The 20,681-nt window shown below is 38.3% G+C and overlaps 1 protein-coding gene across 2 annotated transcripts; it reads left to right on the forward strand.

Moving 5' to 3' along the window:
* The first annotated feature begins 1,532 nt into the window (after window positions 1-1,532).
* Window positions 1,533-20,663, forward strand: LOC135582719 (kinesin-like protein KIN-4A). 2 transcript variants are annotated; one of them, XM_065180942.1, is made up of 25 exons: window positions 1,549-2,603; window positions 3,945-4,091; window positions 4,213-4,362; window positions 6,233-6,486; window positions 7,867-8,054; window positions 8,146-8,270; window positions 10,275-10,311; window positions 12,885-12,976; window positions 13,088-13,201; window positions 13,629-13,739; window positions 13,900-13,993; window positions 14,119-14,234; window positions 15,935-16,033; window positions 16,121-16,234; window positions 16,358-16,474; window positions 16,561-16,641; window positions 17,161-17,232; window positions 18,123-18,216; window positions 18,288-18,319; window positions 18,412-18,509; window positions 18,597-18,692; window positions 18,823-19,044; window positions 19,285-19,447; window positions 19,993-20,154; window positions 20,243-20,663. In XM_065180942.1, the coding sequence occupies exons 1-25, from the start codon at window positions 2,487-2,489 to the stop codon at window positions 20,468-20,470; spliced, it is 3,123 nt and encodes a 1,040-aa protein (XP_065037014.1). In that variant the 5' UTR covers window positions 1,549-2,486; the 3' UTR covers window positions 20,471-20,663. The 2 variants fall into 2 exon arrangements, with proteins under 2 accessions (XP_065037059.1, XP_065037014.1); XM_065180987.1 differs by lacking the exons at window positions 19,285-19,447; window positions 19,993-20,154; window positions 20,243-20,663 and having other exon boundaries at window positions 1,533-2,603; window positions 18,586-18,692; window positions 18,823-18,972.
* The last annotated feature ends 18 nt before the right edge of the window (window positions 20,664-20,681 follow it).

Raw genomic sequence — 20,681 nt, forward strand, 5'->3', positions numbered from 1 at the left:
TGGCTTGTTTCCCGCGTGTTCTTCATTCTGTGAATCGTCTTACCGGTTGTGTTCTTGTGATGGGACAAAAGAATGACCTGTGTGTCACACAAAGATCATCAGATTAGCGAAGAGATTCGGTAGCACTTGGACTGACTTTATTGCACAAAAGGCACTGTAAAAGAAAAAGAAAGAAACCTTGATGGCTTTCGGCCAAAGCCATGATCACTGTTCACCTTACAGCCAATGGCTCCACCTTTTCCTCTCATTTTGCAGGTTTCTTGCAGAAGACATGGAGGGAGGCATCGTATTCCCATGAGATGCAACGACAATCAATGTTGACATGCCTCCTTGCTCATCTCACAGCCCACTCTCCCCCCCCCCCCCCCTTTTTTTTCTATTTCAGAGGGGAAACTTGCCCCTGCATGCTCGCATGTGCGGTGGTGGGGATGAGTTCCCGGTTGGTGTTCCCCTTTTTATCTTTTTTTTCTGGGGCGAAGTGCTTTTCTTTGCGTCACCACCGGCAAGCTGTGCTGTGCTGTGCAGCTGGTCCATGCAATAAAGGATAGACAGAATGGTCATCTCCGCTTGTCATGAACCGGACGGACAACTACTCTCATACAAAACGCCTTGGATTTCCATCAAGCTTCAGAGTGTATGTAGCTAACGAAGAGCTTTTTAGAAAACGATAGATGAATGGGGAATGCTTCCTCGTTCGGTGGTACTGCACGCTGCACGCTGCACGCTGCACGCTTCAGGTGGTGCATCCAGATCCTCTGGTGTGGACATTTTCCCCATCAGAACATGGATTACGAGTGCAGCAGAGCGGATGCGTCGCCAAATGCATTTGAGCCATGTCCCGCAACAAGAACAAGGCCGGCTTATTTGAGCCCCCCCACCATTTACTTGTCCAGTACTGCGTCCTTCCGTCCTTCCGGTCCAGCTAACTGTGCCATTGGGTACAGCGCCAATGGTCCTCTACTTGTCACGTCCAAGCCACATCAACATTTATAATGCCAAGAAGATAACACGATTGTTGTACATCCATGTCTCGATATTTCAATTAATCTACAGACAAAGTTTAGATTCCTTAACGAGGAGAAGAAGAGCCACTCACTCACTCTCCGAGACACAGAAAATTTATTGGCCCAAACTCCCAGCCAACTTTTGTTTATAGGCTTCCATGGAAGTAGGACAGAGCTGAGGCTGAAACCAAGGAATACATTAGTGGTTTAGCTTGGGCACCTAGCAGAACCACAAAGCTTTCCATGTGATGTGATGCTTAGATTCTAAAATACCGCGTGAATCGAAGATAAAAGCTAGATGAATCTACTGTTTGGATTATTGTGAAGTTTAAAGTAGTAATTTTTGAGTCGTATCTTGTTTCACAAACCAAGTGGATCATAGAGCGATGGATATTTTGATTTGGTGAGATGACCGAGCAAGATGATATCGAATGGGGATCATCCACTGGTTGAGAGGGCTTCGAGGAGAGAAGAATTGCTCGATCACATCTTTTTATCATCACCCTTCTATCGATGTTGTTTCTGCTGTTGTTGCTCTTAGATTGAGGAGAGAAGAATTGCATCAGCTGTTGACCAACGGTGGCATCAAGAGGAGATGCCATGTCATTATTGCAGCAGCACAGCAAGTCTTAAAGTACACGAACGACACTTTTTGCTTGCAGCAGCAGCAGCAGCGGAGGCCTGTCGATGTAGCAGTGACGGTGGTCGTCAGTCGTAATCACTGCCACTAATAATGTGTGCAGTGCATCACCCACCACCACGTCCACCACCTCCTCCTCCTCCTCCTCCGAGCCGCTCTAAAAACCGTAAACTGTCCCCGGTTCGATCCCACCTCTTATTACCGCGAGAGAAAAAGGGTGTGTGTGGGAGAGAGGAGGACTCTGTAGTGAAGCTCTAGAAAGCATGATGATCCATGGCGGTCGTTGCCGCGACTACTGTCGTCGAGTCTCGACTTCGATTCCATCCTAATCTTTCTTCTGCTTCTGCTTCTTTCTCTCTCACAAACCGTCGTTTCGCTCTCTTTCTTCCTTTCCACTTTTCCTTGGGGCATTCGTTCATTCCTCTTCGTTTGAGCCCCTGTTCTTGAGAGCAATAAAGGGGCAACCTTGTTCGCTGCTAACGCTCGTAGGTTCTGGAGAGGGAGAGGGGAGCCTTGATCGCTGTAACTTTCTTGGAAGTGGGTTGTTGAGGAAGTCGCAGGTTTTGTGGTCTTCTTGAACCGACCCCCTCCTCTCGGCAGTAAGGAAACGACCTTCGTCGCCGTTGGTCGTGGTGGGTTCTTGAGAACGTCGCAAATCTTGTGGCCTTCTTGAACCGTCCCCGCGCCTTGTTCTTGAGAAGAGTACAGTTGTGTTCTCGAGGAAGTCGCAGGGTCTCGTGGCCTTCTTGAATCCTCGCTGCCTTGTTCTCGAGGGAAAGAGGAACCTCGTTTGCCGCATTTCGATCGCTGGTTTTGGTGTGGGTTCTCGAGGAAAGGTCGGGATGGAGAACGGTGAGCATTGTTGCGTCAAGGTCGCCGTCCACATCCGGCCGCTCGTCGGGGACGAGCGGCTGCAGAATTGCAAGGAGTGTGTCACCGTCGTCCCTGGGAAGCCGCAGGTTCTTGCTTCTTGGTCTTCTGAATCAAATTTCTGTTAGATCGATTTCTTGTGGTCATTGGACGGTTTGATAACGAAGGTGTTCTCGGTCATTGTTGGATCATCTGCCAGCAATTTTTCAGCCAACTATGTTGGAGATCTAATCTGCTTCTGATTCCAGCTTATGAAGAAGCCTTTTGAATCATCATGTCGTTCCTGTATTCTTGGATCAGAATCCCCTCCTCTCAATATGTGGCTTTGGTTTTTGTGTAGTTTCTTTAATTATGACTTTTCTTTGTCATTACTTGTAATTTTAGTTGTTTCTTTTTCTTGTTTTCCTGGATGATTGTCATGGAAAATGACTGAGATCTTTCTCTTTTCTGTGAAGATATAGGGCAGTTCTGTCACAATTAGGTCTTATTATCTGCCCTGTTATTCTTGTTTAAGCTCGCTTATCTTCAGCGGTGTCACCCATTTCTCATGTTATTCCTGCTATTGTAGTGCGATATCCTGTTTCATGTGGTTAAGTGATGATGCCTACACTCCCCTTTGCATATCTATTTCTGTGCATGTGCAAGGGTTTCAACATTCCTAGGGTTGATCCTGTTCTGGTCCTTTTCATCACAAATTTCTGTGCTTAATAGATTTGACTTGTTTTCCAAGCTTCCACGGTAATGATCTTGCATTTGTTTTTTTTTTTCTCTTGTTGCTTTAGCACTATTGTATCTTAGGGAGTCCCATCAAGATCTTTTTCGATCATTGGCCCATTTGCAGATTGTACAGTTCCATATCCAGTTCTCCACTATTCTGTTTAGATTTATGACTCATATGCAAACTATTTTCGGTTGATTTGCTATAGTTGATGTTCTGTTTCCTCCAAGAACTTTGTTTTCTCATTGCTACAAAAATTTCAAGTTCTCGACTCTTGAATCACATAGGGAAGACCCAAAAAGGCTTTCTTTCAGGTCAATTATAAATCAATGCAGTTTGTGTAGGTTTGCATTCTGAGGACATTAACATGATCAACAATGAAGGTTGGTTTAATTTGCATTTTCGAGGGGTGGGGGTCCTAAGCAGCAGTACAGAGTGGAGGGGGATCCCATTTCCGTTGGAGCGAATCTAGGGGATTTTTGCCTGTTTAGTTATGATAAATCTGAAGAAACTGGGTGCTTGAATCAGCAAAGGAACATGATCCAATCATAACTAATACTTTATACAACATGGAAACCAAAAGAACTTTTGCTGCTATTTTTAGAAAACAAATCACAGAGTTTTCTTATCTATGACTGAGTTTTCCAAAGTCATATTGCAACCTGTACTTTCCAATCAAAGTCCATCTTCATCAAATGCATTTGATATGCAGGTGCAAATAGGAACCCATTCTTTTACCTTCGATCATGTCTACGGGGGTACAGGTTCTCCAACATCAGCCATGTTTGAAGAATGTGTTGCTTCACTGGTTGATGGTTTGTTTCAAGGATATAATGCTACTGTTCTCGCATATGGCCAGGTTAAGTAGTAGTGTCTTACTCTTAGGCTACTTTTTGTTTTACTTGACGGATGAAATAACATTTTATATGATGTATGCTTCAAAATTCTTTTTATCATCTGACATCTATGATGTGCCACAGACAGGGTCAGGGAAGACATACACCATGGGGACTGGATGCAGAGATGGTTCCCATACTGGGATTATCCCACTAGTTATGAATGCACTATTTAGCAAGATTGATGCCTTGAAGCATCAAGTGGAATTCCAATTGCGTGTCTCATTCATTGAGGTAAAAACTACTCTTTCTTTAAACTAGTTTCTCTTTTTGAATACAAGAGCAAATAGGATAGACTGTTAAAGGAGTTAGATTGCGGAAGAGTACAGAAAAGATAAAAATCTGAGAGAAGAGAAAGGGCCAGAAGCCAGACAGAGATTTTATTTTGACAGAAAACATCTCACTTGCTGTTCTCTTTTGATTGTCAGCTATGCTAATTTTTTTTATCTTAATGCACTAAACTTCCTCCAGTTCTGCCTCAATTAGGTTTTCTACATATTGGGATTTCTAAAATTTATCTAAATAAACTCTTGATGTTTTAGATGTTGGAGCTCTATAGTCTATATAATATCAAAAAACTATATACCTGGACCATTTTAAGATATATAGAAAAGTCAAAATCATTCAGAAATATTTGGATCGCCGCACACTTCCTCTAGAACCGTCAAAAACTAGTCTCAATTCTGGATTGAACCTACTGCTGGAGTTAAATCAATCGTTTAGCCAATTATATTTGCAAACACCTTAAATAGATTTTAATGATGGGCCGTTTTATAGTTGATAATATGCTAGCTGCGATTGTGATAGAATCTGCTTAAATTATTTGTTTTGGCTAGCAGTTAATCCTTTATAGCAGTTAGGTTATGTAATTTAAGGTTAAACAAGGTTAACATCTGACGGCTTTACATTACACATTCTGACTAGGCACTATCTTGTTCTTAAGCTCAGGCTCACCACAAATCGTGAAGTAATGGGCCTTTACCTAGCTTCTTAGTAAACCTTACTTTTATGGTGTGCAAAGTGGAAACTGAAATGGTTTATGTCGATATCCATGTGAAAGAATTAATTGATGCTGAATTTATTTAGGGATTAAAATTTCTTGTTCAACATCGGAGCTTTAATACTTTGGACTTCTAGTTTTTAGAGGCCCAAGCTTGCTAAATTATCTCTCATAGTAGACATTCTAAGACCAATAACCCCTTCGAAACACGTGTAATCAGATACCAGTCAGTCATTAGATCTGCTGTGAATGCTCGCTAATGATTTTACATCCTTGTTGGTGCTATCTTGGGAACAATATCCGTCCTGTCCGTTTGTAAGACGTTACCAAACATGAATTTGGGTAGTCCCAACTCCCAAATGTTCTTCTGATCCTCATTGTTAGGATCTTTTTTCTGAGCTTTTGAATAATGTTCATTGAGTCCATTTAGTCCAGTTGTTTATTGAGTCGGTTTGGTTCAGTTAGAGTCAAGTAGAGGTTTATTTAATATTTATTTATTATTAGAGTTCAAGTCCTGATGGACCCTGGGTGGAACTCTATAAATAGGGACGTAACTACTTCTTTTCGGTAATCAATGAAAAATACTATTCTGTCTTTGGACAAACCCTAGGAGGCTGATCCCCTCGAAGTGATCAAGGAGGGCCGATCCCCTCGAAGCGATCATTATCATCCCCATTTCTCCCCTTTCTCCTACGATAAGACTTTAGGGTCTTATCATTTGGTATCAGAGCTTACGATAAGACCTTTAGGGTCTTATCACTCATCTTATGTGATTGTTCATTGTATTGTTCACTTCCCTTGTACACAAATTTTTTTGTTATTATTCTAGTTTGAGCAAGAAGTTAACTTTGTTGTTTAATGGATGTTATTTGGAATTATGAATTGTCTATAAAGATGCCATATTTATATTACATTTATCATGGGTATGTTTCATGATTTCAACTGCTCACTTTTTGGCAACATCATCTGTCATCATAAGCTCACCCTCAGACTCTTAGCTTTTTCATATATATGAATTAGTTTGATGGTGTTGCACTTGTTATTATTGCAGTTGTAAAAGCATACTATCATCTAATGCTGAGAACATAATTTTTGGTTGTGAAGATTTTGAAGGAAGAAGTGAGAGACTTGCTAGATTCTGCAACTGTTGGCAAACTTGAGGCTTGTAATGGACAAGTAGGGAAGGCGGCAATACCTGGGAAACCTCCTGTACATATACGTGAGGGTTCAAACGGTGTAATAACACTTTCTGGGTCCACTGAAATTGATGTTAGCACTCGAAAGGAAATGACTGGATGTCTAGAGCAAGGTTCATCGAATCGTGCAACTGGAAGCACAAACATGAACAACCAGTCAAGGTTAGGACCATATGCTATGCTATGTTCTCGAAAACTAAAGTGCCTTTTAAATTTAATCTGGTCCTTCTTGAATACTTCTTGTATTACTTTGCTAATTTTTCACAGGATCTTTTTGTATCAGTACCATATATAAATGTCATACTATTAAAAACGAATTTTAGCACAATCCTGCCCATTTGGTGTTCCTGATTCTTCTTTCTTTTGAAAGAAAAGCAGAACTTCTATTGATTACTGAAAGTTAAACATCCAAATTTTGGTATCGACTGCCAGCCAAAAACAACACCCCACGAGAATACATTGTTTTGCCCCCTTCCCCCAGCTAGCTAGTCTATGCTATGCGCCATTACATTGCATTCTCTGGACAAATGTAGGAAGCTATTTATGTTGACCTCACTAGCCAACATCATAATGTCTTTGTACAAACACTTCAGGTACCAAGGTACCTGATCGATTTTGCCCAAAAAGTTTGTCCATTCCAATGAGTCAGTATGGTGCACAATATTCTGCTAGCCTTCCTCCTTGGTCCTGTATGGTGCTCCCCGAATGGCCATGCTTTCTGCTTGAATGGGGCTGTTAGCCTTGACTCCAGCACTCCCTGCTCCCACCAGCTAACGTTTGCCGTTTTTGGCAACACAACCTGTAAATGCAGCAGCCAAAGGAGGACTAAAAGAGTCATCACATTCGATTATTAGGCACTGCCTAATGTTACATTCATGTCTCCTAAAAGGGACTGAAGAAGATCACCCCTCAGAGTTCAGCTGGGCCCTTAAGAAATCATAAGTGGTGGCTGCCACCTTCTTATAAGGGTCTCCGCCCTGACCTGGTGGTTGCGTTAGTGGCATTCATTATGGTTTCACCAAAGTTGGCACAGGGAGTTGTCAATAACTGTTCGGAATAGCTCCTCCTCTCCAGGATGGCTGGTACTACCTCTGTCCAGCCAGCTCCAGTTATACCAGTCCTCTATATCATTGATATCCAGATTAGAACATTCCCATTGTCTCACCCATAGCTGTCTAGCAAATCTGCACTCAAAAAATAAATGTATTGGAGACTCATCACAGCATTTGCGGAAAGGACAGGCAATAACCTTTTGATTTGGTACTAGCTTATCCTTCTAGTTTCGTACTATTGAGAATCAAATTATTGTTGACATAGAATTGACTTTTAAATGTGAATGGAAGCAGTATGTTCTTTTCAATAAATCCATGGTAGTTTTGCTCCAAAATCGCTCAAGAACAATTAAAATATCGGGGTGGATTTGTCCCTTTCATTTCATCATCTTCAAAGATTCTTGATGCAAGAGATGCAGAAATTTCTAGTGATATAATTGAAACTGTGTGATTCTGTCAATAACATTTATGTAATTTCATCCTGGAATAGTCGTTCCCATGCCATCTTCACAATCACATTGGAGCAGATGCGCAAACTTGGCCCAATTTCCACTGCTGACAGTGCTCCTATTGGGGATATAACTGATGATTATCTTTGTGCAAAGCTCCATTTGGTAGATCTTGCTGGATCAGAGCGTGCTAAGAGAACAGGTTCAGATGGTCTCCGATTTAAAGAAGGTACCTAACTGGGCCCTTGATGCATTATTGCCTATGATCACTTTTAGATTTATGCAAATTACTCTTGATATCATCTGCTTGCTTACTCCAGGGGTTCATATCAACAAGGGTCTCTTAGCTCTTGGCAATGTCATAAGTGCTCTTGGAGATGAGAAAAAGCGTAAAGAAGGTGCCCATGTTCCTTATCGTGATAGCAAACTTACTCGACTCTTGCAGGTTCTGTAATGTTCTTCGGTTCTTCCGATGATGCATTTAACCAATTCAACATAAGAATATGTACGCAACATGCATCTGATATCTTCATTCGGTTAATCAACATTTCTAGGATGTTCATAAACTAATTTTAAGAAAATTTAGATATATGAAAATAAGAAATGAGCATTAGGTTGTTATATGTTTAGGTTTGAATGAAGCAATAATTAAACTGTAGGTAGGATATAAAATGCAGTTATTCTAGTTTGTAATCCAATCATAAAAACGATCAACCTTTATTGTAGATCATAGTTAGATACCATTTGGACCTGTAGCTAGTTTGGCTTCTCTTTGCAATAATGGTATAGACATTGTAACTCTGAGCTGATCATAAAGTTACTCAGAACTTGCTGGGCAAGCTGTCCTACATGACATATTTGTAATATGATCCTAATTTTTATTGGCACCAATAGGTACAACTGAGGTAACTTCCATGAGAAGGGAAGTTACATAGGTTGGATTGCAAAAGCAGATGCTTGGTTGTACAATAGTTTAATGAGGATTGAGGAAACAAGGGGAAGGTATTAGTTGGATGTTTGACTTCTGAAAATCTGAAGCCTAAATTTGATACCCATTTTAGAACAAATTGTTCAAGTTAGCAGGTGAAGTTATGGTATGAGAAGCACAAAAAACATTAATAGTTTAATTTGGTCTCCAAAAAATGATCCTAATCTCTAGTAACAGTAAGAATTTCAAAGTGCCTTCAAGTTTTAAAGTATTGTTTTGCTTCTGGATGGTATCGTACCATACCTGATCAGTATCCCAACACTCAGTATAGGTTGGTACTGCCCAGACCAAAGAGAAGGGGAAAAGAGGAGGGGAAGAGGTGAAGAGGAAGAAGAAGATGATGATGATGAAGAGGATGTGATTATGTATATCAGAGGAGTGACCCAGGGAGGCAGAGGTGATGGCCTCAATACGTTGAGGAAGTGGTGTGGCAGCAACGAGTTGAGGTGGATGCTGAGATAGCAGCGGCGGAGGTGGAAGCTGTGCGGAGGTTGAGACAGTTATCAATAACTTTTAGCTGCTGTTGAAAGCTATATTGTTGAGCTATATAGCTATCAACAACTTTTAGTTGCTGTTGAAACATATAGCTCATATTTTTGCATTTATTTTATTATTAATTTATTCAATGATACTGGATGGTACATGCCGGTATATTGTCCTAGTACCATACTCAAATCTGATAGGTTATAAAAAGTAGTATCAGACTGCGATTTAAATTCTTTGTGGAAAGAATATTTTTCCTGACAACTTCAACGTATTAATCACAAACTTCTCTGGTTAGGTCTCATTCAATATTTTCTAGTTATCACTTAATAGAAGATGCCAAAATAGGCTAACAATTAGTACATGTTGCCAATAGTTATTTGGTAATTGGTATAAAATTAACCTTCTTTTTTGTAGAATTTTTGGATTATTATTGGTAGGCTTCTTCTGCATGATAATTCTCTCCCAACCTTTTTATGCTTAAACCATAATATGCTGCAGGCTTTTAGTTGTCCAATATGACACTACCACATCCGAATGGAAATAATGTTGAAGCAATAACAAGAATATTTCTAGTGGAACGTCTTTCATAATCACTAGGAAGATATTTCTTTAATAGATTGAGGGATGAATAATTCGACTCATTTACATTACAGATCATGAATGTTTGGAATCCATATTATGCAAGAAGACATTGCTTTTTCTAATTTGAGTGGAAGGGTGAACTCGTATATGTGATTTATAGAGTGTAGTCATCTTTAGTACCACTTTTGTTGCCACTTTTCTATTTGATTCTTCTCGACATTTTTTGTGCATTTGCAGTTGGGCCTTTGCCAATGGCTTTTAGTATACTCTTTTCCAAATTTTTTGTGTTGAAGCAATTCATCTTTCTGAATTTTGGAAACTTCTCTATGTAGTTTCACTGGCATTCACAAGGAAATTTCCTTCTATAACTATTTTCTACTTTAATTTTGACAGGACTCTCTTGGTGGAAATAGCAGGACTGTAATGATAGGTAACATATCTAATAGTCCTAAGAGGTTTTCTTTAATCTGATGCTTCGCCACAAGTTATTACTGAATTGTGACTCTTGTATTGATGCGCCTTATTGGATACATTTTGTTGTTTGGAGATGGCAGGAACAATCACTTGTTTTTACTGCAGATATTATATATTCTATTAGCAGAGTGGAATGATAGGTGATTTGCCCTCCTATTGCTGAACAGATCGTGGTGCTGATATGACCCAACCCAGTGTGGACTCATCATTGACCACATTGGCACGTAAATGAAAGGACTTTTGATGTGTACCAAGCAACTACGAGAAGAGTCATTCCTCTCTATGTTGGTAGATGTCCATTTTGGTGGTTGTGCCATGTGCCACCCACAATATATTACTCTGTAAGAGGAGATAATTGTTACTAACTCATCTACCAGTAATATTGTGGGATAAGTTGGAATGGTCTTCAGCCCCTAGATTGTTATTTGTGCCCAAAAATATTCACAATCAGACAGCTTAATAATCTTGTTCCCATAAAAGGTCAGCTAGAAGGTAAGGTCCGGAACCCCTATGTGTTTTAGCCAACGTTCGTCATACCGTAGCATACCGCTCGGTATGGGCGGTTTGTACCAATCTAACAGAAGACCGATATGAGTGGTACATTGGTACGCTTCCATATACCATGTGTCAGTACGCTTAGTATGGCTTGGTACATACCATACCGACAATTGGTCGGCATACCAATACGGACCGGTAAGACGAACAATGGTTTAGCTACCATTTGTTTGCCCTCTTTACTCTTGCTTCAGCTGACTTACCAAAGCATTTGAGTGACTTGTTCTGATGGCTCTAAAAATCCTTAGGTCCTTTTGCCTTGCTGGAGCTTTACATGTATCATAATTTTGTCACTTCTGTATCACTTCCAGATCAACATTCGATTCTTGATAGCAAATAACAACTCTTGAAAACCCCTGCAGCAATTGCCCAACATTTTTGTCTCTTGCATCAAGTGGTTGTCATGACATGTGGTCACCAAATAAAGACTAGTTTTCTATGTGCAAATGCATGATCTTAGATGTGTCAACTTTATGGGCTACTGGAACTACACTTTCAACTAGTGTGCATGGGAGAAATTGTTACATCTATGTCATTATGCCTAGTTGTGGGGTGTCTGTTGGTCTATGGTCATGTGGCAGAATAGAGAAGGCAGTAGGGACATTTCCACCTAACCTTCATCATACTGAGATAATAGTATGATTGGTTGTTCAGAATTTGTCAATATAATCCAATGATATGATTATATCTACATACTCTTTTCTTTCTTTATGTTATGATTCAACACCTCCAGAAACAAAATGCTTGATCTGTAAAAGAGTAAGGGTTTTTTTTCTTCTGCAAATTGGAAAACAAGTATGCAGTTGCTTAGTCCCACATTGGTTGGTAGAGTTATCTTAGGCATAACAAAGTGTGAAAACAATGCAATAGCTTGCAGTGAATCACTTAACTAAACATATGACTTTTTACAGATTTTAATGACGATTTTAATGATGGCAAAAGATTCATATAGCCGACCCGAAATAGTTGAGACTTATGGCTTTATTGTTGTTGTTGTTGTTGAATCACTTGTAGTTTCTTACATGATATTGCTAAATATAGTAACTCCTTTTTTAATTTAATGTTATATCATTTTGCTAGTTAATTCCCGAACACAAGAAAAAGAGGAGTATTGCATTGCAACTGACCCTTGTTAGATTAGTATGGAATTGGTATTACGGACAGTTTACCAACTTGTGCCACATGGTATCACTTAAATAGTACATATAAAATAAGTACCAATTGTCAATAGTTCCCTATAAGGTCCAATACTGGTCCTTGGTCAGAAAATACTAATTAGTACATCTTAGTGCAATAGGAACCTTGACAAAGATAAGAATATTGAAATGAATGTCCACAATAATTACTGAAAATGATTCTAGAATAGTTAAAAGTTAGTTCTAGCCAAGGTTCGCCATACTGCGATATACTACTCGGTATGGGCGGTATGTACCGGTTTAATAGGAGACTGGTACAAGCAGTACATCGATATATCCCCATGCATCATATGTCGGTGTGCTCGGTACAGTTCAATATATACCATACCAACAGTTGGTCGGTATACCGGTATGGACCGGAAAGGCGAACCATAGTTCTAACAACTCATAAAAGAGGAAAACCTTTCAAAAAGGTCTGGAGTTGAATTGGAATGGAAGGTGAGGCAGTTCAAATTAGAGATTGAAGGGGTGAGAGAGAGGACTTGATTACAAATAATTAACAAAGAAAGTGATGATCCTCAAATTGTGCAGGTATTGCCATAAATGATAGGGAAGGATCCATGTACCTGATACTGTATAGTTTGGAACTGCTTATTGTTTGTTGTTGAGTATATTGGTAAAATAACACATCATATCTTTCATATCACATTATCATTTTTACATGATGATTGCAATGCACATGAACATCATCTAAAGAATATTAGTTTGTAGCATCAGATCTTTCTCCTATGATTCTAAAGCTGAGGATTATAATTTCTGTTGTCTTTAATTCTTCCAGCATGTATCAGCCCAGCTGATATCAATGCAGAGGAAACACTCAACACATTGAAGTATGCTAACCGTGCTCGCAATATTGAGAATAAGCCCATTGTGAGATTATGACTTTGGTGATATCTTGCAGAGATCATTATCCTTTTTTAGAAATGAGATTCATTTTTCTCTGCATGCAAGTGCTTTCCTTATCTTGTGAATTCTTACCAGGTCAACAGGAACCCAATATCAGATGAGATTCTAAGGATGCACCAACATATCGAATACTTGCAAGCAGAGCTAGCCTGTTCTCGTGGTGTAGGAACTGAATCTGATGAAGTCCAGGTAACATTTTCCTTCTGCTGAGCGTTCATTACCATTGGTCACTAATTGGTCCCTTAGACATAAGTATACAATGACTTGCATAGTGTCACTATAGTTGATTCTCTTTCATGTTATATTGGATTGTTCATGGACCATAAGCTTGAATTTAGAATGTTTCCTGAAAAAAGGCTCGAGAGAGGTTTTAGGCCGTCAAGTTGATTGTCATCCCTTTGAGCAAGCACCCGCATGACCGTTCCGAAAAGAATAAGTGCAATTGCCTAATAGGACATCTAAGTACAAGACAATGCAACAAATGAGCAGATTCCTTCTGTGGATCAACCAGCCATATTTTGGCCTCTGTGCTTGTCTTTATATTATGCTTGTTATAACATTATATAAGTATTTTTTGATGTTCTCTCTATAAGCTCTGTGTGCTTTTGTTCTGTAGACTCTTAAAGAGAGAATCTCTTGGCTGGAAGCTACCAATGAAGATCTTTGTAGGAAACTCTGCGAGTACCACGGTCAACAAGCTAGTGAGCATTTCGAAAGAGATTTTCAAGTATATGAGCCAGAACCTTGCTCTTTTTACCTTTTTACCCTTTAAATTTGGCTTATTAGCAACTGATTATACTCTGACTGAGTGGGGCCAAAAATCTTTCAATTGTGGAGTTTTGTCAATTTGATAAATGGGATAATGGCATTCTTAATTATGGTTTCAGAAAGGTAGAACCTGCTTTGTGAAAGCAGAAGGGCTGAAGAGGAGCTTGCAAAGCACAGAAAGGTTAAATTTCCAGCTGGCTAAGAACCTCGGAGGCAATTCTTTTCACACACTTTGTGATGACAGTCTTAACTCTTCACTATTTTGCAATCCTATTATATATTCTTAAATATTTATTGTGCTCTACAACTTCATAACCTAAATGTCGCTGTGCCAGCAGGTGATAGTTCGAAGGAATTTGATGAAGAAATAGCCAAAGAATGGGAATACGAAATGTTGCAAGACTCCATGGGCAAGGAGTTGAATGAGTTAAATAAGCAACTGGAGCAGAAAGAGGTGATACAAACTTCCATTAAATCTTGTAATAATGCTTGCTTTCTTGTCGATTCTAAAGAAACTTGTGTACAAGTTATAGTAGTCCCTGTCATGTATTACTAGATTATTTATGTATGCTTATATAGTATGCATGTGTCAAAATTTATCACTCAGATTATAGAATTAAATGTTCATCTGATAAGATTGCAGAAAGAATTTGCAACCAAATGGTTGTGTTCTTTATAAATATAAATGCAACAACCTTTCTTTTTTAGCAAAAAAAGAAAAAATGGTTTCTGTTTATGTACTTTAAGAAACATCTTTGTGAGCCTTAGATATGTGGGTGAATGATGTTTCAAGTGGTTTGATATGGCCGTATAGATGCTAGTAGAGTCAGCCGTCAAGGTTTTACAAATCAGCTTTGTTTTGGTTTTAGACAGGTTTAAAGTTATCCTTTTCAAGCATTTTCAGTTTTCCCACTTGCAATTTCATGTTTTTCAGTTATTCAAATAAAAAATTCAGAGAAAAAGTCAATGCTTCATGCTTAAACATTTTGACTAATCTGAATTTTGAATTATAGTTTGTTAGATTGGTGCTGAAATAAGCATGATTTCAGTAACTAGAGTGCTTAATAATGTTTTCGGAAAAGAAAAACACATTTTTAAAAATGTGTCATTTTGAATTCTCAATCGAGGTTTTGAATCTCGGTTTGGTACCAATGTTGGCTCTTGGATGGATTGATATGACACTGGTACGGTTGGACATTCCATATGTCGGTACCCCCTGGTCGCTTGGCATGGATTCACCTAAAGAAGGGGAGAAAAGGTGGGGGAGAAGACATACATGGAGGTGGAAGAGGAGGTAGTAGTGGTGATACGTACCGGTAGGAGGAGGCAATGGCAATGCAGGTGGGAAGAGGAGGAGAAAAAATGAGAGAGAGAGAGAGAGAGAGAGAGCTTGATGGGTTAATTGGCCTATCAACTTTGTTTGGCCCAAACCACTGGTCAAAATGCTTAAGCTAAGGTTGATAATAATATTATGCTCATCAGATCCTTATAAGTCAATCTTAGTCTTGCTCACTTCTGATGTGGGACTAATTAGAATGTTTTAATCTTACCTACTCAAGGACTTGATATCCTTGTTAAGGCTCAGCATAGCCCAAATCAAATCCTAGCATGGTGCATGTGAGGCATAGCCCAATGGTGGCTCCACGCTGTGACGAGTCCTTTGATTTCATCCACGAGTAGCACTTTCCTACTCGAGCTCCCTCACCATGCTCAAATACTAGGTCAACTCTGACATCAAATGTCACAACCCGGGCCTGATGGGCTAACTGGCATATCAACTTCATTTGGCCCAAACACTTAGTGCTTTCAGATAAGAGCTCATTCCTCAAACGGTATAAAAGACCAGCAAGGTTCTCCAGAAATTTTCTTGCTAGCTGCTGTCTTTCAGTTTTGATTACTATTGGGCTGTTCCATCCATGTGTAGCTTAACTAAGACATAAGGATGGGTGGAGTCAATATTGAATTATTGACAACATGATTTTGTTTGTGATTTTCTTTTTCTTTCTTGTATATCGATTTCAATCTCTAACTTGTATCAAATATGTTTTAGCTTCCTCTATCAAATGTTCATTTGGATAATTCAGTACAATTCAACAATTTCTTGAGTTCTCTATATAAAGAGTGTCTAGCTGACAACTTTTTTTATGTCTGCAGTCTGAGATGAAAACTTTTGGGGGATGTGACACTCTTGTTCTCAAGCAACACTTTGGAAAGAAGCTCATGGAGCTTGAGGAAGAAAAAAGAACAGTGCAGGTTGATTAGATTTTCTTCAGTGCAACATACACAGATTTTTGAGTTTCTGCTTTTCTTTATCCATGCAACTAATGAGGAGTATTTCAGCAAGAGAGAGACAGGCTGTTATCTGAAGTGGAAAACCTTTCTGCTAACTCTGATGGACAAATGCACAAATTGCCAGATGACTACCTGCAGAAATTAAAGACCCTAGAAGCACAGGTGACTTTTTTTTCCTTGATTTTTTACCATAGGTTTTTTAATAGATTTGCAGCCAAACTATATTATATTTCTTTTTTTTTATCCCATTTTCTAGACTTCATTTTTGCCAAATTATTCTTACAGATTATAAATCTCAAGAAGAAACAAGAGAACCAAGTTCAACTTCTAAAGCAAAAGCAAAGGAGTGATGAAGCAGCAAAGAAGCTGCAAGATGAAATACAATTCATTAAGGCTCAGAAGGTTGTTCTTTCAACTAAATATCTTCTATCACCATTCAAATCCATTCTGGTTCTTTTGTTTGGCACTGATACTGTTTCATTCTGCAGGTTCAATTGCAACATAAGATAAAACAAGAGGCAGAACAGTTTCGGCAGTGGAAGGCTTCTCGTGAGAAGGAACTTCTACAGGTATTTTTGCAGTGGCATGCATTATGCTCTTTAGGATTCGTGTTAGTAAAGCATAGAAAATCTATTAAATTGTTTTAGTTGCAGCATATCTCATTTAAGTTATCTATTTTTCCTTTTGTTGGAAGTTGGAACTACATTCTTCTACTTTATCATTCGTAAGAAAACATTACTCTTATCAGACCTAAAACACCACTATGTTGTCATGCATTTGGATGTTAACTTTTATCATGATATTGCTTTATTTAAAGGAAACATCAACTTGCATAGCATAAGGAAAATTTTCTTTTGGATAGTATGCCAACAAATAGCCTAAATTTATACATCCTTTTCTAGTCATCTAGAACAATCAATTAGCTTGGCGCTCATGTTATTGCATTTTTTCTCATGCATTATAAATTCATAATCTAACCTTTTGTTATAAAAGTAAGTTATTTGTGTCTTTTAGGTTATTACATTCTTCTGTATAATTTTTTCTGGATTATAAATTTGAGTTTCATTTTGATGCACTGGCTCAATCAGTTAAGGAAAGAGGGAAGGAGAAATGAGTATGAACGTCGGAAACTGCAAGCATTAAATCAGCGACAAAAAATGGTAGAATGTTTCTCTGAAGGGAGTCCTTTGTATGCTTTTTTTTTTCTTAAGTTCATGCTAAGATTGAAGTTTGATTAGTTATGTTTTAATATACTGAGATATTGTTCAGTGTTAGCCTGTCTGCATGTGGATTTTATGTAGTTCTATTCTTCTGTTTTAAGATATACTGTGTGGCTATTATATCTGCTCTACTCATAAAGTGAATTTACTGGTTCATTTTAAAGGATGGAGCTTACAATTGTTAGTCATACTACCAGCTCTTTGGATATTGGTCTTTTTTACAATTAGTTGTCAAATCATGTCCAACAGATATGCAATATAATAAGCTGAACAGTGGGTTGACTTGAGAAAAACATGATGTTTAAGCTCTCAAAATGTATAGTGCATTTAGGAGGAAAAAGAAGATTCTTCGTAATATTTTTTTCAAATGGACAAGGTGGTAGATCTTCCTAATTTCACATTGTTGTTGATGTTTAAGCTTTCAAACCCTTTGATGTCTATAATACAACATGACACATACATTTGTTTGGTTCTTAAGTAAATAATTTTATAGATGCATTCAACAAAAAAAAAGTTCATTTTTTATTACTGAATGCACCCTGCACAGAACATGGTGCAAACTCTGATAATTCAATTGCTGGTTGATTATAGTTCTTATATATTAGCCATGATGTTGTTGAACTTCTCTATTAATAGCCTTCCACTTGTATTTGATTGTATTGTGATTATTTTTTTACCAATAAGAAATTGGATCATCTACTCATTCTTTTTCTTATTACTGGGCATATTCATCTTGATCTGCATATTCATTGAAAACATTGCTACAATTATTTTTTTGCAATCGGAGCAGTTTGTATGATATTCATTCAGGTAATTTTTCATTCCTGCAGGTTCTTCAGAGGAAGACAGAAGAGGCTGCAATGGCTACCAAGAAGTTGAAAGAGTTGCTAGAAGCTCGAAAATCCTCAGCACGAGAAAACCCTGGTATATGAATTTTGAATTTACCTTGCAACCTGCACAAAACTTCTATTCTTAGTCATTCTTATATTTTCCAGTCATTGCTATTGGTAATTCGGCAATAATTCAGGTACGTGATTCAGATCTTTACCTACATTCATTTAATTCAGTCTATAATTATAAATACAGTTAGAACATAAAGACCCGAATCTTAAACTTCAGATCAATGAGAAGTCCTTGCAACAGTGGCTTGATCATGAGGTTGAAGTTTTGGTACATATGCATGAAGTTAGGGATGAATATGAGAAACAATGTCAAATGTATGTAAATGGATGCTATTTTTATCTTTTAATTCCACTTTTGTAGCATGTTATTTTTCCTGATCAAATCCTTTAGGCTTTCTTCAGGAGATCGACCTTGGCAGAGGAGCTTTCTTTTTTTAAGCAAGAGGAAGCTTTGTCTGGGAGTGCTAGTCCTCCAAGAGGAAAGAACGGAAGTTCTAGGTAGATAATTTTTAGGCCTTATAGCATTTAATATACATGTATATGGTATCCTTCTATAGTAACAATAGGAATAATTTATTTGAGAAATTGGTGATCTAGTTCTCTATATTAATATTTTCATCCTTATCAGGTTATCGTCTATGACCCCTAATGCACGATTAGCGAGAATTGCTTCACTAGAGAACATGGTGACCATCTCATCGAATACACTTATAGCAATGGCTTCCCAGCTTTTGGAGGCGGAGGAACGTGAACATACATTTGCAGGACGTGGAAGGTGGAACCAATTGCGGTCCATAGGAGATGCAAAGTGCCTGCTCCAGTACATGTTTAATGTTGCTGCAGATGCAAGGTTGTTATATTATATTTAACTAGCAATGCAAATCATGATATTTTTTTTTATTCGAGTGATCTATTGAACAGAGAGTATCATCTGAATCTGAAAACTTTTGGTTTTGTTAAGTTAAAAAATCAGGCAAATAAATGGAAAATGCTGGCTAAACTTCAGAAAAAAAAAACACTTAATTGACGTCTATGTTAATTTCATAGGATGAATTTAACAGTGTGATATTGATTTCATTTGTGGAAACAGATGCCAACTAAGGGAGAAGGAACTTCATATCAAAGAACTAAAAGAGCAATTGAATGAGCTCATCGGTCTTCTTCGACACAGTGAAGCACAGAGAAAAGAAATGGAGAAAGAGCAAAAATTGAGAGAGCATGCTATTGCAATTGCACTAGCCACATCATCTCCGGTAAGATCATATTGATGTTTGGTGACACCATAATAGCACAACCTTAAAAGATCAAGTGTTGCAACTAAGGTTGTGACCATCAAACATATCCTGGATTATGAACTATGAAAAGATGACCGAGGCCTGAAGGTGAATTGAATGGTAGACATTGAACTTGTCAATTCAATACGAGGACCTGTCTACCTAATATTTTTTTGTTCAGATTAAGATCAATTATTAGATTTGTGCACACTATAGGGCGATATTGTTTCACACCCAATTCTACAGCATTAATGGATCCAATATGAGGATCCATGCTTAGAATGTTGAGTTGGATTATGATACGGATGTCTGATTATCAGTAGGTCCCATTGTCGTCCTTTTCTAAGAGTGGTTCAACAAATATATTGTGTGCTTTCAGGAGAAACTTTTCATGTTTAAGTGCAGACTGTATTAGTTTTTTTAGGCAATGGTTCGTCAATGCATAGTGGTAGCGATATCTAATCCCTCGATACACAAAGTTGCGATATCTAATCTCTGTAACTTCTTGGTTTATTCATTTCCAGATGAATTCTTCAAATGGTTCACTGAAGCATTGCATAGATGAAACGGGAACCCCTCTGTCTCCTATAGCAGTTCCAGCACAGAAACAACTGAAGTACACTGCTGGCATCGTAAGTAGCCCCGGCAATGGGACTGCAGCATTTAACAATCACCCAATGAAGAAGGTACACACACACACTCACTGTTCTTGATAGAGTTGCAGCCTTGGATCGTTTTGATTAAGAAAAAGGTTTTTATTTTTGACATCATCAGATGGTCCCGATCGGGCATTTATCGATGGGGAAGAAACTGGCAGTCATAGCACAAGGAGGAAAGCTTTGGAGATGGAAAAGAAGTCATCATCAGTGGCTGCTGCAATTCAAGTGGAAATGGCAGAAACCATGGAGATTGTCCGAGTGGATCCGTCATAGTGATGAAACACTGACGAGGGCTACTAGGCCTAGAACCCATCCCCATCCTCCTCTTCGGAATATAATGTGATACAAAAGAGCACAATTAATGTCAGAACCAAATCAACCCATAACAACAGCACAATTAATTACAGGGTTGTGATGGGTGTGATTTTTGTTTAGAAAGTATTTTTTTGTTTTGTATGTTTCTTCGTGTAAGCACATACATTTGATTACAGTGTTTTATGTCTGATATCCATGATATACCAATAATTAATTGTGGAGTTTCTTTTTTTATCTAT

The sequence above is a fragment of the Musa acuminata genome, chromosome BXJ1-1 (genome assembly GCF_036884655.1).
Source record: "Musa acuminata AAA Group cultivar baxijiao chromosome BXJ1-1, Cavendish_Baxijiao_AAA, whole genome shotgun sequence".
Lineage (NCBI taxonomy): Eukaryota > Viridiplantae > Streptophyta > Magnoliopsida > Zingiberales > Musaceae > Musa > Musa acuminata.

Bases quoted from the DNA above. Each gene is read 5' to 3' on its own strand.
- LOC135582719 (XM_065180942.1), top strand. From the start codon at position 2,487: ATGGAGAACGGTGAGCATTGTTGCGTCAAGGTCGCCGTCCACATCCGG. The intron at 19,448-19,992 runs GTAAGATCATAT...ATTCATTTCCAG, and splicing joins CACTAGCCACATCATCTCCG to ATGAATTCTTCAAATGGTTC. The intron at 20,155-20,242 runs GTACACACACAC...TGACATCATCAG, and splicing joins ACAATCACCCAATGAAGAAG to ATGGTCCCGATCGGGCATTT.